Source organism: Cherax quadricarinatus, unplaced genomic scaffold, assembly GCF_038502225.1.
Source record: "Cherax quadricarinatus isolate ZL_2023a unplaced genomic scaffold, ASM3850222v1 Contig1962, whole genome shotgun sequence".
In the NCBI taxonomy this organism is placed as follows: domain Eukaryota; kingdom Metazoa; phylum Arthropoda; class Malacostraca; order Decapoda; family Parastacidae; genus Cherax; species Cherax quadricarinatus.
The window spans coordinates 1-17,615 of NW_027196988.1; the positions used below are offsets into that span (position 1 = coordinate 1).

General features: G+C 45.7%; 1 protein-coding gene across 1 annotated transcript; it reads right to left on the reverse strand.

Moving 5' to 3' along the window:
• Positions 1-103: 103 nt before the first annotated feature.
• Positions 104-452, reverse strand: LOC128701443 (uncharacterized; the record flags this gene model as incomplete). Its single annotated transcript, XM_070081200.1, is given in 1 exon segment — positions 104-452. A coding segment is annotated over 1 exon segment (349 nt), but the record flags the coding sequence as incomplete, so codon positions are not given.
• Between the last annotated feature and the right edge of the window lie 17,163 nt (positions 453-17,615).

Sequence of the window (17,615 nt, forward strand, 5' to 3'; positions counted from 1 at the left end):
CCAGCATAAGACACCATGACCTGTGTGCGGAAGTCATCAAGGTACACATACGATGGTATGGCCTGGCGTAGAGACATCTTGAGGGTAAACGAACCGTCTGGACGACCAACATACGCCCCAGCCACCCGCATGCCTTGTTTAGCCATGTGTATCACTCCGTATCTTCTGAAAACACTGCGGAGATCCGTTGCATCGGCCTCGAAGGGCACATTGCGCAGTTTCACCCACGTATATTGTCGAGAGACATCCACCATACGCACATGCACGTCAGGGGACACATCTACGCAGAGATCTTGGAACTGCTCAACCAGCTGCTCGTACACTGGCTCGTAGAGTAGTTTTACAAATATCCGGTAGGCGCCATTTAATGCCACACCGTACAAATCCTTGTCCGCAATACCATAAGTGTCACGGATAATCTTAGGTAGCAAAACTTGTTCATTCTCAGGCATAATCGCCCCCCGAACAAGCTGTATACCAACGGTATTCACCCGCCTCCTCACGCTGAATACCATGACGTCACTGGATAGCTTGCTAGACTGTCAGCAGAGAGGTATGAGGCACGTCCACACTCCCTGGCAGCTAGGTCGCGAATGCGTATGAGAGTAAATAGGGCGAAATCGTGTTTACTGGAGGTGGGTGCTTGGGTGGGGGGGGGGCTTGGGGTTGGAGTTTGGGTGGGCAGTGGTGAATAATTTGAAGATTTGTGGAGTTTTATACATGGTGAATGCGCAGGAGGTAAGGCAGGTAAATTAAGAGAGGGTAGTGGAGAAAGTAATGAGTAGATTAAGGGGTTTATGGGCAGGAGATGTCACATTACAGCAGAGGGTGGTAATAGTTAATTCGCTGGTTTACAGTAAGGTTTGGGGTATAGCGGAAGTGTATCCTTTGAGAGCACAGGACGTACAAGAAATACAGAGACGAGCTATACGTTATGCTTGGGGTTTTGAGAGGGCATGGCTGAGCAAGGAAGTGGTGATGTCAAATGTGCACAGAGGGGGAGTGGGTCTTTTAGCATTGGGGCCGAGGGTGAAAGCCATATATGTAAAACAGTCATTCGTCAGGGCTGGAGGAGAAAGAGGGGTTAGAGTGGGAAAGGTGAAGGGGGATGTGTGGAGATGGTGGGGAGGTAAAGAGTTAATTGAATGTGAGGATATGCTGAGGGTTTTGTTATTGGTTAAAGATGTTGAGCGACTTAAAGTGGGATGTTTGGTATCATTGAGTAGGAGGACGGAAATCCTGCAGGGCGTACCGGTCTATCCATTGTATGATTGGGGGACGATATGCGAAGACTTCTGGAGGCTCAGGTTAATGCCTAGGGTATGTGAGTTGGTATTACCTGGAGTTTACCTGGAGAGAGTTCCGGGGGTCAACGCCCCCGCGGCCCGGTCTGTGACCAGGCCTCCTGGTGGATCAGAGCCTGATCAACCAGGCTGTTGCTGCTGGCTGCACGCAGACCAACGTACGAGCCACAGCCCGGCTGATCAGGAACTGACTTTAGGTGCTTGTCCAGTGCCAGCTTGAAGACTGCCAGGGGTCTGTTGGTAATCCCCCTTATGTGTGCTGGGAGGCAGTTGAACAGTCTCGGGCCCCTGACACTTATTGTATGGTCTCTTAACGTGCTAGTGACACCCCTTCTTTTCATTGGGGGGATGGTGCATCGTCTGCCAAGTCTTTTGCTTTCGTAGTGAGTGATTTTCGTGTGCAAGTTTGGTACTAGTCCCTCTAGGATTTTCCAGGTGTATATAATCATGTATCTCTCCCTCCTGCGTTCCAGGGAATACAGGTTTAGGAACCTCAAGCGCTCCCAGTAATTGATGTGTTTTATCTCCGTTATGCGCGCCGTGAAAGTTATCTGTACATTTTCTAGGTCGGCAATTTCACCTGCCTTGAAAGGTGCTGTTAGTGTGCAGCAATATTCCAGCCTAGATAGAACAAGTGACCTGAAGAGTGTCATCATGGGCTTGGCCTCCCTAGTTTTGAAGGTTCTCATTATCCATCCTGTCATTTTTCTAGCAGATGCGATTGATACAATGTTATGGTCCTTGAAGGTGAGATCCTCCGACATAATCACTCCCAGGTCTTTGACGTTGGTGTTTCGCTCTATTTTGTGGCCAGAATTTGTTTTGTACTCTGATGAAGATTTAATTTCCTCATGTTTACCATATCTGAGTAATTGAAATTTCTCATCGTTGAACTTCATATTGTTTTCTGCAGCCCACTGAAAGATTTGGTTGACGTCCGCCTGGAGCCTTGCAGTGTCTGCAATGGAAGACACTGTCATGCAGATTCGGGTGTCATCTGCAAAGGAAGACACGGTGCTGTGGCTGACATCCTTGTCTATGTCGGATATGAGGATGAGGAACAAGATGGGAGAGAGTACTGTGGCTTGTGGAACAGAGCTTTTCACCGTAGCTGCCTCGGACTTTACTCTGTTGACGACTACTCTCTGTGTTCTGTTAGTGAGCAAATTATAGATCCATCGACCGACTTTTCCTGTTATTCCTTTAGCATGCATTTTGTGCGCTATTACGCCATGGTCACACTTGTCGAAGGCTTTTGCAAAGTCTGTATATATTACATCTGCATTCTTTTTGTCTTCTAGTGCATTTAGGACCTTGTCGTAGTGATCCAATAGTTGAGACAGACAGGAGCGACCTGTTCTAAACCCATGTTGCCCTGGATTGTGTAACTGATGGGTTTCTAGATGGGTGGTGATCTTGCTTCTTAGGACCCTTTCAAAGATTTTTATGATATGGGATGTTAGTGCTATTGGTCTGTAGTTCTTTGCTGTTGCTTTACTGCCCCCTTTGTGGAGTGGGGCTATGTCTGTTGTTTTTAGTAACTGTGGGACGACCCCGTGTCCATGCTCCCTCTCCATAGGATGGAAAAGGCTCGTGATAGGGGCTTCTTGCAGTTCTTGATGAACACAGAGTTCCATGAGTCTGGCCCTGGGGCAGAGTGCATGGGCATGTCATTTATCGCCTGTTCGAAGTCATTTGGCGTCAGGATAACATCGGATAGGCTTGTGTTAATCAAATTTTGTGGCTCTCTCATAAAAAATTCATTTTGATCTTCGACTCTCAGTCTGGTTAGCGGCTTGCTAAAAACTGAGTCATATTGGGACTTGAGTAGCTCACTCATTTCCTTGCTGTCATCTGTGTAGGACCCATCTTGTTTAAGTAGGGGCCCAATACTGGACGTTGTTCTCGATTTTGATTTGGCATAGGAGAAGAAATACTTTGGGTTTCTTTCGATTTCATTTATGGCTTCATGATGGGGATCCTAGCTTCAAAAGCAGTTTTGAGTTTAATTGGTTTGGTGAGGGAACCGTCTTGCAGTCAGTGTGGTGAGCTGGAAACGGCATTTCATGCGGTTTATTTTTGTGAAGAATTGAGGGAGGTACAGATGTGGTTGGCGAGGGTTTTTTGTCTGCTAGGTGGGGGTAATGTAGAGACCCTGCGAGCTTTAACATTAGAGGTAAAAAGGGTATCACGGGAGGTAAAACGGGCGATTATGTACGTGGTAGTGGATTTTCTGTATATTTCCTGGGGAATGAGAGATGCTGGAGGTAGGATTCGAATAAAGGCAATTACAGCGCATATATACAGGACTGTTGGTAGGAACAAACTTATTTATGGGAGTCAGTGGGGAGCTTGTTTTCCAGAGAACTACAGAACTTACAGTCAGTCGTCTCCTGCAATTGGTACAGTGATAACCATGTAGGGGACTGGTTTTCTTTGGTAGTCGGATTTTCACGGGTTTTCAGTGGTGGTGGCGCGTATGGGAATGGTTTAAGCGAATGACATGGGTAGATAGTATGTAGTGTAACGGATTATGGTTGGGTGGTAACTAGTCTGATTCCAATTCGCTGCCTGGATGAAGTAGAGTGCAGTCGTGGTTTGCACCCCTCTACTGTTTTCCCAGACGAGCTACTCAGTCAACAATATGGCGCCAGGTGTGCGCATGAGAGTGAATGCTGTGGGCATTGAACTAATTAGTGGGGCTTTAACGCCTACATCAGTCGATGTGTTATTACCCAAAATTATAAGAGAGACATATGGCATCAGAGACGAGGATTCGTATGGAGTGGCACTGAACGGTGTTTATAGAATATTCGTGAAAGTACTAACTGCTCAAGTATACAAGGCATGGGTGGATCATTACCAAGATGTCAGCATTAACGTAACACCGGCAGTGAGTCAAGTTGACGGATGTATCACGACATTATTCGTGGGTCAAGCTCTGCAACGTGCCTTTTGAGGCTGATGAAGTAGATATTCAAAATGTTTTCGAACGTTATGGAACTGTACATCTAACCCAACCTGGCAAATGGGTAAGAGGAGCTTACACAGGATTTCCTGAGGGTTCTTTCAATTTCAAGATGACGCTAAGGCATCCTATACCCTCGTATGTATATCTCGAGGAGTTTAGAACCCAGGTAATGTTAGCGTATGCTGGGCAGAGGCGTACATGCCGACTGTGTGGAGAATATGACCATATGGCGGCAGACTGTGGCAAGCGGAATATGGTTCCTGGGCCAGCAAGGGGCGGAGCACCTGTGCATGAGAAACCAATGCCTAAGGATGAATCGGGGCAAGGAGGAGGGCGTGGTCGCATCTGGAGTGAAGAGGTGGTGGTTCCTATGGAATCAGAAGGAGAAGTGGTGATCCATGAATCACCTGGCCCATCAACAGTACAGTTGTCAAGTGAGGAGGTGCAGGTGGGCGCAGCAGTGAAAGCTATTGAGGAGGAGTTGGAGATTGTGATACAGGCTATGTTACAGCCTACGGAGGTGGAGTCACAGCGACCAGGAACCTGGGATCAGGGCAGAAGGTGTGTGCGGCGGGGGGGAGGATCAGGTGGCACCTGTAATGGACAGTGCGAGTGCCATGGAAGGACATGGAGGGGGATTAAGGGTTGTAGAGGTGGAAGTCCATTGTGCTGGCTCCCAGGACTCAGATATGGAAACTGAGGGAGGTACAAGGAAAAGGGCAGCAGCATCAGATTCGGACGATGTTCTGACGCCGGCGCAAAAGCCAGGGAAAAAGACATGGGGTTATGGTACCCAGAGTGACTCTACGAGAGGGCCACAACAGAAGGGAGGGATGGTTGGGAAGGAGGGTGGAGTATGTGGCAAAGGCAAAGCCCAGGGGAATGGTATGAAAGGGAAGAGTCTTGACAAGAGGCGGGGAGGGAAACCTTAAACCAGCCTCAAGTGTGTAACAATAAATATTAATGGTCTGTGTGATGGTGTTAAACGTGAGTGCTTCAGAATGTTTTTGAATAGGTACAAGGTTGAAGTAGTTTTTGTGCAGGAGCACAATTTTAAGCTTGGTCGTGAATTAGTGGTGCCTGGGAATCAGGCTTATGTGTTGCCGTCTGAGCATTTAAAAGGAGGAGTGGGTGTGTTGATCAGGGAGGCGAGCCCGTTGTATTGCACAGGAAAGAGGGGGGAGGGGGGAGAGTATTATGTGTGGAAGGATGGTGGATGGGAGAGAGAGTGGCATTTGTGTGTGTGTATGCCCCAGCACAAAGTGACGTGAAAGTAAAGATGGATTTTGTGCGGGAGGAGCTTGTGTACTACCTACGCACGTTACCGTCTGTGGTCATTGTGGGGGGTATTGGAATTGTGTAGTTAAGAGGGCGGACGTGGAGCCCAGAGGAGCGGGATATATTTCCTCAGTCTTGGGGGGCCTGCTTAAAGATCTTCAGTTATGTGATGCTTTCGGGGGAGGTCTGTGGGAGGTGGAACATACGTTTATAAGACTGGGATATGTGGCTCGTTTGGACAAGTTATATTTATCTAAGAGGGCTTTGTTAGAGTCTTCTAAAACTATTGAGATGATGTCTTCCGATCATAGGGCGGTATTAGTGGAGGTGGGGTGGGATGCTTTGGCTCGTAGGCAGGGAAGTTATTGGAAACTGAACACGATGGTTTTGGGGGATAGGGAGGGAGTGGAAGGTTTTGCAGTATTTTGGGAACAGCTCTGTGCAGACAGAAGGACTGAGGAGGATGTGGAAGGATGGTGGGATAGTGTGGCTAGGGTAAAAATACATCAATTTTATGTGAGGGAGGGCAAACGCATTAATCAATTGCGGTATGGTTTGTCAAATTATTTAAAATCTAGATTATGGGATTGTTATGAGGGGGGGGGGGCCGATGGGCGGGGTGTACCCAGTGGAGGATATACACATGTTGAAGGACAGGATAAGGGATTTGCAAGAAGAACGCTTTGCAGTGGTGCGGGTACAGGCGGCGTTGGACGAAGTACTCTGGGGCGACAAGCCATTGGCTTGTGTGCTGCGAGGACAGAAGGTACGACAGCGAACGACTACAATACCGGTATTGCAAGTCATTTCTTCAGTGGGGGCTTTAGAAAGGGTCAGGTATTACGGGAAACCACGGAGATGAGTGCATATGCAGATAGATGGTTTGAGGAATATGGGAAAAGTAGTGGGGTGGATGGCGAGGTTCTTGGGCAGGCACGTGAGTATGTGCCATGCAAATTGGGGAGGAGTGATCAGGAGGCACTGAGTGGGGTCATTGAGGAGGAGGAAATATGGAGAGCTCTTATGGACATGAGGAAGGGAAAGGCACCCAGGATCGATGGTTTACCAAGCGAATTTTATGTACAGCACTGGGGTCTGCTTAGGGGTTTCCTAGTAGGGTTAATGAATGCCATGAAAGAAGAAGGTAAGATAGGAGAATCGCAGGCAACAGCGATGGTGGTGTTGGTCCCGAAGAGTAAACAGCAGAGTACCCTTTGGGATTACCGAGCCATTTCGTTGCTTTGTGCTGATTATAAATTGTTCTCAAAAATTCTTGGGAATCGGCTTAAATGTGTTGTGGGAAGGGTCGTGTTTGAGTCTCAGTTTGGGTTACCTGCTAGGTCAATGGGCGAGGGCCACGGGATCATAAAGGGGTTTCTGGAGGACATGGAAAGGGGAAGAGGGGCGTTGGTGGCGTTGGATTGGCAAGGGGCTTATGACAGGGTGGAAAGAAAGGCTTTGAGGGATATTCTCCTACGACAGGGGTTTGGCGAAGAAATAGTGGGGTGGGTGGATACGTTGTACTCAAACGCGAAGGTAAAGGGTGCAAATCAATGGGTGTGTGGGGGAGGGAGTCAACATGGAGCGGGATCTTTGGCAGGGATGTCCATAATCACAACTATTGTTTGCATGTGTTCAGGATCCCTTTTATAGGATGGTGGAGAATCGTCTAAGGACAGCGGGGGGGGGGATGGTGAGCAGAATCCTTGGCCTGGTTTGGTGGGCTATATTAATGATACAACTATTTTGGTGAGTGAGGAGACACGGTTAGGACTTTTGGGGGAAGTTGTACACACTTTTGGGAGAGCTACTGGGATGAAGGTAAATCTGGAAAAGTCAATGATAATGGGGCTGGGAGAGTGGACAGAGAGATTAGATTGGGGATGTGATGTTGTGCAGCGGAGGACCGGGAGTCTGAAAATCTGTGGTGTCATGTATGAGGCTGACCTGAGTGCTACCAGGGTTAACAATTCGAATAGGATGGTGGAACAGGTGCAGCGACGTTTGGGAATGCTGCGACCTCACCATTTAACCCTTAGGCAACGTGTAATTGTCATCGATGTATTACTATATAGTAAAGTCTGGTTTGTTTCGGTTGTGATGCCGTTAACAGGAACGGCGATCACGAGTATTCTTAGAATGGCGTTCAAATTTTTGTGGGGTTCAGGGTGCAATTGGTTGCGAAGGGAGGTAGTGACATTGCTGGTATGTAGGGGAGGGTTGGGTTTGTTGGACTTGAGAAAGCCCGTGAAATGTGTGTTTATTAAGAGGGAAGTGATGAGTGCAGGTGGATGGAGGGGGGGGTCAGCTAGATAAGGTACATGCTCACCTGAGGAAATTCTATGGAGTGGCAGAAATAAAGGAATGTGAAACAGCGTTACGTGCCTTAGTGTTAGCCAGGAAACCGGGAAAGTAAAGGTGGGAACTTTGTGTAAATTATTAGAGGGACATGTAGTGGCGGCGGTTGAAGGGATCTACCCCATGTATGCATGGGATGTAATATGGCAAAGATTTAGTTAATTAAGGATACGACCTAGGACGCATGAGGTTATGTATCATTTCCTGCATGGGATTTTGCCAACGGGAGCGATGCTCCGAGATAGGAGGGTTATCGAGGGTGGGGGGTGTGGCAGATGCAGTGGGGAAGAGACTGCATATCATGTTTTCTATTTTTGTGAAGGTTTGGAGTGCATCAGGGTATGGATGAGTAAGGTAGTTGTGAGGATGGGGGGGTCAAGGTGTGTCGGTATTGTGAGTGTTGAGTCTTCATATGAGTGGTGTGGATGAGGGTGCAGTAAGGGGTTTAACATATGTAATCGTGGACTACATATATGTTTTGTAGGGCATGAGGGGGAGGGTGGGTGGGGATGTGCTGAGAAGGACTTTGGCGGCGATGTTTTATCGAACTTTGTGTTGCAATAGAGACATTTTTGGGAAAAGGTGATTGTCCTCATCGCTCCCGGGCCGTGTGGACAGGCTGCGCAGTAGCTCCCGAATCATCTGGTTTTCTGCGCAGTTTTCCTGTTTTGAGCAATCAAAATGGCGGACAGACATGGACGCAGGGTAAATACTGTCTGTGTGGAGCTGGTACGTGGTGCCCTGAGTAGTTCTACAATGCAGGTGCTTCTGCCAAGTATCATCCGCGATGTGTACGGCATACCGAACGACGAGTTGTATGGTGTAGCAGTGAATGGAGTGTCCAGGATCTTCGTCAAGTTCAAGAGTGCTGGGTTTTACTCCAGCATAGTAGACGCGTTCCAAGAAAAGAGGATGACCGTTAATTCTGCAGTGGAGGTCTGCCTACATGACGTATCAAGCTATGTAACGTGGGTAAAGGTGAGAAATGTCCCCTTTGAGGCCTTGGAATATGATGTTGTGGAGGTATTCCGTAGGTATGGCAAGATCCATTCGGCAGAGTTGGGAGTGTGGAAGGATGGGCCTTATATGGGGCTGCCAGAGGGATCTTTCACATTGAAGATGACATTGAGACAACCTATACCATCGTACGTTCTGATGGAAGAGTTCAGAACACAGGTTTATGTGTATTATGCAGGACAGCGTCGGACATGTAGGCTGTGCGGGTCTTATGACCATATGGCGGCCCAATGTCATCAAAGGCAGGGACGGAGGGAACAGGCGCCAACAACTGTGGAACGACAGCTGGGCTCCTTGGCACCTGGGACAGGTGAAGCTGCAAGACAGGCGTCTGGAAGTTGGAGTGAAGAAGTAGACAGAGCGGAGTCGGAGTTGGGAGCGTGCGCCACGTTACCTGTGGGAACTGTGTCTGAGCGACCATCTACGGATGCGACTGTTGACAGAAGTGACTTACAACAGGATGGTCTGTTGGACGAGGTCTTGAAAGACTTCTTGGGGGAGGTGGAAGACAGTTAGGAATGGTAGAAGGACGGGAGGGTATTGGAGAGGGTAGCAGTTGCACAGGAGTGTGAGAACACCTTGTGCAACGAGAGTAAGCAGCACACGGTGGTGGTTGAGGTGCACCAGGAGGACATGGATGCTGAGGCAACGTGTGGAGGTGGCACACGTAAGCGAGCAGCTGGGACGTCTGATATGGAAGATGTCTTAACGCCAGGGCAGAGATCTGGAAAGAAACCTTGGAAGACCGTGCTAGATCTCCCGGGGAATGGTGGCACCGGTTCTGTGGTGCTGCAAGGGTCGAAGGAAAAGGGGGGGATCGGAGGGCTGGATAGACCAAGTGACAAACGTGGCTATAGTCAACAGCCACGTCTTTCGAGCAACCTTCAAAAGCGGCGGGGCAAGCCGCCTTTACTGTCATAATTCAAGGTTGTAACGATCAATGTTAATGGCCTGAGAGCCGAGGTTAAAAGAGTATGGGTGGAATGGTTTTTAAAGAGATTTAATGTAGATATATGTTTCATTCAGGAGCATAATTATAAGTTTGGTTGTGAGTTGTCTTTGAAAGGATATAAGTTGTATGTGAGTGGCTCGTTGAGGTTGAAAGGTGGGGTTGCTGTGGCTGTAAAGGAAACCAGTCCATTGCATATTTTGGGGTGGGAGGAGGGGAGGAGGGTCGTGCGGGTGGAGGGAGAGTGGGGTGCAACGAGGGTTTGTTTTATAGGAGTATATATGCCGACGGATGGCAACGCACGAGTCAAGGAGAACTTTGTGAGGGAATTTTTGATGTACTATTTAAGGGGTTTACCTTTAGTCACTGTCATAGGGAGAGATTGGAATTGTGTTATTCGGGGTGGGGATGTGGAACCGAGGGGGCCGGGGTGTATGTTGGGCATGTTACGCAATGTGTTTGGAGACGTGGGGGTTTTGGATGTTGTGGGGAGGGGTGGTTGGCAGGTTGAGTATACGTTTGTCAGACGGGATTATGCTGCAAGATTAGATAGGATCTATGCAACGGAAGCTGTACGTGTGTTGGGAGTCAGGACTTTTGATGTGGGGTTTTCTGATCATAGGGCAGTTATGGCAGATCTTGATTGGGAGGGTATGGTTATAATACAATCGGGTTTTTGGAAATTAAATGCACGACTCGTGAGGAGTGCGGAGGTGAATATGGCTTTAGGGGAATGGTGGCAAACATTTTGGGATTCTAGAGAGGTGGAATCGTGTCTTAGAATGGTGGAAAAGGCACACTAAGCCGGGTATAGCAGGTTTCTATAAAAGGAAGGGAAGGGAAGGGAAGAGGCAGGGTGGAGGTATGGGTTGCAAAATTATTCTGAATATCAGCTAAATGGGTGTTATGAGGAAGAGGGGAGGGGTGGCAGTACGGAAATATGGTGCAACTCAGGGACAGGTTGGCAGAGTTACATAATGGTAGATTTGATGCGGTACGTGTGAGGGCATGAATGGAGGCTGTGCTGTGGGGGGATAAACCTTCAGGAAGTGTTTTGCGAGGTTTTAGGGTAAGGCAGAAGGATTCGACTATTTTAAACTTGGAGGTAAGTGAGGATATGGGTGGTTATCATAAGGGACAGGTACTGAATACTACAGAAGGCATGAGCAATTATGCTGATTTCTGGTTCCAAAAGAAGTGGGGGAAGGGGGAGGAGGGCGATGCTATTGAGGAGGTGTGGGGGGGGGAGAGGTTTAGGGTCATGTGGAGAGAAGGGCATGGGGATGGGAGGTGAGATTAGCATGGGGGAAGTTGAGGAGGCTGTGTTCAACGTGAGTACTGGCAAGGCACCGGGTATAGATGGGATTTCAAATGATTTTTATAGAATTCAATGGGAGCACATTAAGTACTGTCTGGTGAGGGTCATGAATTGTATGCGACGAGAGGGACAGTTAGGACAGACTCAGCGAACGGGTGTAGTCATATTAGTATGCAAAAAGCAAGAGGGAAGAGTATTGAGTGAGTACAGAGCTATTTCGCTAATGTGTGCCGACTACAAGATTTTTGCAAAGATACTGGGCAATAGGATGAAAAAGGTGTTAGGTGGGGTTATTCATAAGGGGCAGATGGGTATTCTGGGCAGAAGCATGAGACATGGGCATGACCGAATTAGAGATTTCTTGGAGGGTTGCAACAGGGGAGGGCTTTTGGGTATCAATTGGGAAAATGCATACAACTGTGTGGATAGAAACTTTCTGAGGGCTAGTTTGTTGCATCTCGGTTTTGGCATGGGAGTGGTGAGGTGGGTTGATACAATGTATTCATCTGCAATGGTGCGGGTACAAATTAATGGCAGGTTGGGAAGGCCTGTAAGGATGGAGAGGGGCTTGAGACAGGGGTGTCCCCTGTCTCAAATATTGTTTGCGTGTATGCAGCATCCATTTTATGGGCTCGTTGAGGAGAGGGGGATTTTAAATGGGGAGAAGGATGGGTGTATAGATGTGGTGGGGTATGTGGACGATACCACTGTTCTGATATCCGGAGTGGAGGGATTGTGTATGGTGGAAAGTGTGTTGAAGCTTTTCGGGAGGGCATCTGGAATGCGGGTGAACAGAGCAAAATCAAGTTTGCTGGAGGTGGGTGCCTGGGTGAGGGGGGGCTTGGGGTTGGAGTTTGGGTGGGAAGTAGTGGCTAGGCTAAAAATTTGTGGAGTTATATACATGACAGATGCGCGGGAGGCTAGGCAGGTGAATTCGGAGGTGGTGGTGGAGAAGGCAGTAAAAAGGTTAAGGAGTTTACGGGCGGGGGACGTCACCTTACAACAGCGGGCGATAATCGTAAATTCATTAGTTTATAGTAAAGTGTGGAGTATGGCTGTGGTGTATCCACTGCAGACCCAAGACGTACATGAGATTCAGATGAAAGCATTACGTTATGTTTGGAGTTTCGGGAGGGCATGGCTAAGCAAGGAGGTGGTGATGTCGAATATATGCAGTGGGGGAGTAGGCCTTTTAGCGTTGGGGCCGAGGGTGAAGGCCCTATATGTGAAACAGAGGTTCGTTAGAGCGGGGGGCGAAAGAGGGGTTAGAGTGGGGAAAGTGATGGAGGATGTGCAGAGATGGTGGAGCAGAAAAGAATTAATTGAATGCGAGGATATGCTGAGGTTATTGTTATTGATTAGGGAGGTGGAAAAACTTAGGGTGGGGCGTTTGGTGACGATGAGCAGGAGGCCGGAAATCATACAGGGGGTATCGGTTTATCCCTTGTATGATTGGGGGATGATATGGAATGACTTTCGAAAGCTTAAGTTAATGCCGAGAGTACGGGAGTTTGTATATAGATTTATGATGGGGATATTAGCATCGAAAGCTGTTTTGTGTTCAATGGGATTGGTGAGGGAACAGACCTGCGATCACTGTGGAGAACAGGAAACAGCTTTTCATGCGGTTTATTTCTGTGAAGAGTTGAGGGAGGTAAGGGTGTGGTTAGCGAAGGTTTTTAGGTTGATGGGTGGGGGTAATGTAGAGACCCTGCGAGCCTTAACATTAGAAGTACGCGGGGTCTCCAGAGAAGTGAAAAGGGCGATTATGTATGTAGTGGTGGATTTTCTGTATATTTCCTGGGGGATGAGGGACACGGGAGGGGGGAGAATTAGGATTAGGGCAATTGCGGCGGGCATATATAGAACGGTTTGCAGAAACAAACTTATTTACGGGGGACAGTGGAGGGCACGTTTTCCGGAGACCTACTGCAAAATTACGGTCAATGGCCTCATTCAGTTGGCGAGCTAATTATACGTAAAGGACTGGTTTCCTTTATAAGCGGGTTGACATTAGTTTTTCGGAGGGAGAGTGTATGAGGTAAAGGACTTGCGAAGGAATGTGAGGGTCGGGAAGGTATGTACTGCGTGGTGCTGTGTTGACATGTAAGTTTTGTGTGCAAGATTTTGATTAGCCCAAGATTTGTATAAATTAGGTCCTTGTGATTAAAAGGGAGTTATAGAAGTCACTGTCCATGTTGGTCTACCAGTTTTTGCAAAGATAATTTTTCTGGTATGTATTTTCGCAGTATTTATTGTAATTTTGTAGGGAATTTATTTCCTCTTAGATGGCTTTTATATTTGTTTTTACATAATTTGTTTTCCATCACTTTTGTAATGTTATTAAGTTTCGTTGCTGATGCAACGTATGCTGTAAAAATCTTGCAGTTGTTGATGCTTTATACGCTTATGTAATTTTGTGTAATGCTTATTTTTGTTATAGAGTAATGTTTTTGGATAATTACCAGATTTTGTTCTTAAGTTAAATCTCATAAACAGTTGCATGTATATGTAAACTTGCTAAAAATTATGTTTGATCACTGTGGTGATCAATACATGTGCGAATGATGTGGGTGTATTTATAGATGGGTTTTCATGGGGGGGGGGCGGTCCCCCCTCCAACAGTTTTGTGTGTATGTGTTAGATATATTATCATTTTGTATAATGTGTGTCAGTGCATGGTGTGTATGTATTTTGCGTGTTTCAATTTTTTTTCTCTTGCACTTGTGATGTAATTCTTAGTAATCTTGTCCAGATCCTGTATTGTTATGGCATTTAATATTTTATACTACCTTGTAATTTACGATGTTTTAAATAAAATATAAAAAAATATGAAGCCAAGGATTCTATTAGCTTTATTGCGAACACTTATGCACTGTTGTCTTGGTTTCAGATTACTGCTAACCAGAACTCCTAAATCTTTTTCGCAATCCGTAATATTAAGATCTACATTATTTAGTTTATATGTGGCATGGTTATTGTCCTGTCCAACATTTAGAACTTTGCATTTGTCTATATTAAACTGCATCTGCCACTTCTCCGACCACTGCATCAGTCTATTCAAATCTTCCTGGAGTGCTCGAATGTCCTCGTCAGAATGAATTCGACGGCCTATTTTGGTGTCATCGGCAAACTTGCCGATGTCGCTCTTTATGCCCTCATCTATGTCGTTTATGTAGATTGTGAACAGCAGGGGGCCCAACACTGACCCCTGTGGAACACCGCTCGTGACGCTTCCCCACTCTGATTTCTCCCCATTTATGCAAACTCTCTGCTGCCTATTTGTCAACCATGCCTCTATCCAGGAAAAAATTTCTCCTCCTATTCCATGTGCTTTAATTTTCCTCAATAGTCTCTGATGTGGGACCCTGTCAAAAGCCTTACTGAAGTCCATATACACAATATCATATTCATTACCATGATCTACCTCCTCAAATACCTTAGTGAAAAAAGTTAATAAATTCGTAAGGCAGGAACGCCCCTTTGTAAAACCATGCTGAGATTCGTTGATTAATTTATGCTTTTCAAGGTGGCTACGAACTGCCTCGGCAATTATTGATTCCATAAATTTTCCCACTATGGAGGTTAGGCTTATTGGTCTATAGTTCGAAGCTAAGGACCTGTCACCTGTTTTGAAAATAGGTATCACATTTGCCATTTTCCACTTATCTGGCACCATGCCAGTTTGTAGTGATATGTTGAAAAGATTAGCCAAAGGTGTGCTAAGCTCCTCTTTACATTCCTTTAGAACCCTTGCATACAGTTCATCAGGGCCTGGGGATTTGTTAGGTTTTAATTTATCTATTTGCCTAAGGACCATGTCACTTGTGACCCTAATAGTACACAGTTTATTATCGTCCTGTTCTACATAATTTATCATTACTGGAATATCGCTGGTATCCTCCTGTGTAAAAACTGAGAGGAAGTATGTGTTAAAAATTCTACACATTTCCTTATCACTGTCAGTGAGCTGACCCGAGGAACTTTTGAGTGGGCCTATCTTGTCCCTGATCTTACTTCTGTATACCTGAAAGAATCCTTTTGGGTTAGTCTTCGATTCTCTTGCAACTTTAACCTCATAATCTCTTTTTGCTTTTCTAATTCCCTTTTTTATTTCTCTCTTTAACTGAATATATCGATTTCTCAATTGCCCCTCTCCTCTTTTGATTTGCCTATATATGCCTCTCTTTTGACCAATCAGATATTTTAATCTATTGTTCATCCATTTAGGATCATTTTTGTTTGATCTGATTTCCCTATTTGGAACATAATTTGACTGAGCAGCTAGAACTATGGCCTGGAAAGCATCATATCGGCAACCATCACCACCTACCTGACCCTTAGTCAGGTCATTCCAGTTCAGCCCACCTAAGTAATTTTTCAGTCCTATGAAATCAGCCAAGCGAAAGTCAGGGACGGAGACTTGATTGCCATTATTAGGGGAATTCCATGATATATTAAAACTGAGTGATTTGTGATCACTTTCCCCAAGCTCATCATTAACCTCAAGATTATTAATTAGTGTTTCCCTACTGGCAAGAACCAAGTCAAGGAGGTTATTTCCCCTAGTTGGCTCTGTCACAAACTGTTTTAAAAAACAATCCTGGATCGTATCAAGAAAGTCACCTGACTCTAAATTTCCTGTCAAATTGCTCCAGTCAATCTGTCTATAGTTGAAATCTCCCATTAGCACAACATTTTCGTATGTAGATGCCTTACGAATTTCGTCCCATAGAAGTTTACTGCACTCCCTATCAAGATTTGGGGCCCTGTAAATCACACCCAAAATTAGTTTTTCTCGGCCCTCGAGAAGCTGTAACCAAACAGATTATATATATATGTATATATATATATATATATATATATATATATTATATATATATATATATATATATATATATATATTTTTTTTTTTTTTTTTTCAACAAGTCGGTCGTCTCCCACCGAGGCAGGGTGACCCAAAAAAGAAAGAAAATCCCCAAAAAGAAAATACTTTCATCATCATTCAACACTTTCACCACACTCACACATTATCACTGCTTTTGCAGAGGTGCTCAGAATACAACAGTTTAGAAGCATATACGTATAAAGATACACAACATATCCCTCCAAACTGCCAATATCCCAAACCCCTCCTTTAAAGTGCAGGCATTGTACTTCCCATTTCCAGGACTCAAGTCCGACTATATGAAAATAACCGGTTTCCCTGAATCCCTTCACTAAATATTACCCTGCTCACACTCCAACAGATCGTCAGGTCCCAAGTATCATTCGTCTCCATTCACTCCTATCTAACACGCTCATGCACGCTTGCTGGAAGTCCAAGCCCCTCGCCCACAAAACCTCCTTTACCCCCTCTTTCCAACCCTTTCGAGGACGACCCCTACCCCTCTTTCCTTCCCCTATAGATTTATATGCTTTCCATGTCATTCTACTTTGATCCATTCTCTCTAAATGACCAAACCACCTCAACAACCCCTCTTCTGCCCTCTGACTAATGCTTTTATTAACTCCACACCTTCTCCTAATTTCCACACTCCGAATTTTCTGCATAATATTTACACCACACATTGCCCTTAGACAGGACATCTCCACTGCCTCCAACCGTCTCCTCGCTGCTGCATTTACCACCCAAGCTTCACATCCATATAAGAGTGTTGGTACTACTATACTTTCATACATTCCCTTCTTTGCCTCCATAGATAACGTTTTTTGACTCCACATATACCTCAACGCACCACTCACCTTTTTTCCCTCATCAATTCTATGATTAACCTCATCCTTCATAAATCCATCCGCCGACACGTCAACTCCCAAGTATCTGAAAACATTCACTTCTTCCATACTCCTCCTCCCCAATTTGATATCCAATTTTTCTTTATCTAAATCATTTGATACCCTCATCACCTTACTCTTTTCTATGTTCACTTTCAACTTTCTACCTTTACACACATTCTCAAACTCATCCACTAACCTTTGCAATTTTTCTTTAGAATCTCCCATAAGCACAGTATCATCAGCAAAAAGTAACTGTGTCAATTCCCATTTTGAATTTGATTCCCCATAATTTAATCCCACCCCTCTCCCGAACACCCTAGCATTTACTTCTTTTACAACCCCATCTATAAATATATTAAACAACCATGGTGACATTACACATCCCTGTCTAAGACCTACTTTTACCGGGAAGTATTCTCCCTCTCTTCTACACACCCTAACCTGAGCCTCACTATCCTCATAAAAGCTCTTTACAGCATTTAGTAACTTACCACCTATTCCATATACTTGCAACATCTGCCACATTGCTCCTCTATCCACTCTATCATATGCCTTTTCTAAATCCATAAATGCAATAAAAACTTCCCTACCTTTATCTAAATACTGTTCACATATATGCTTCAATGTAAACACTTGATCTAC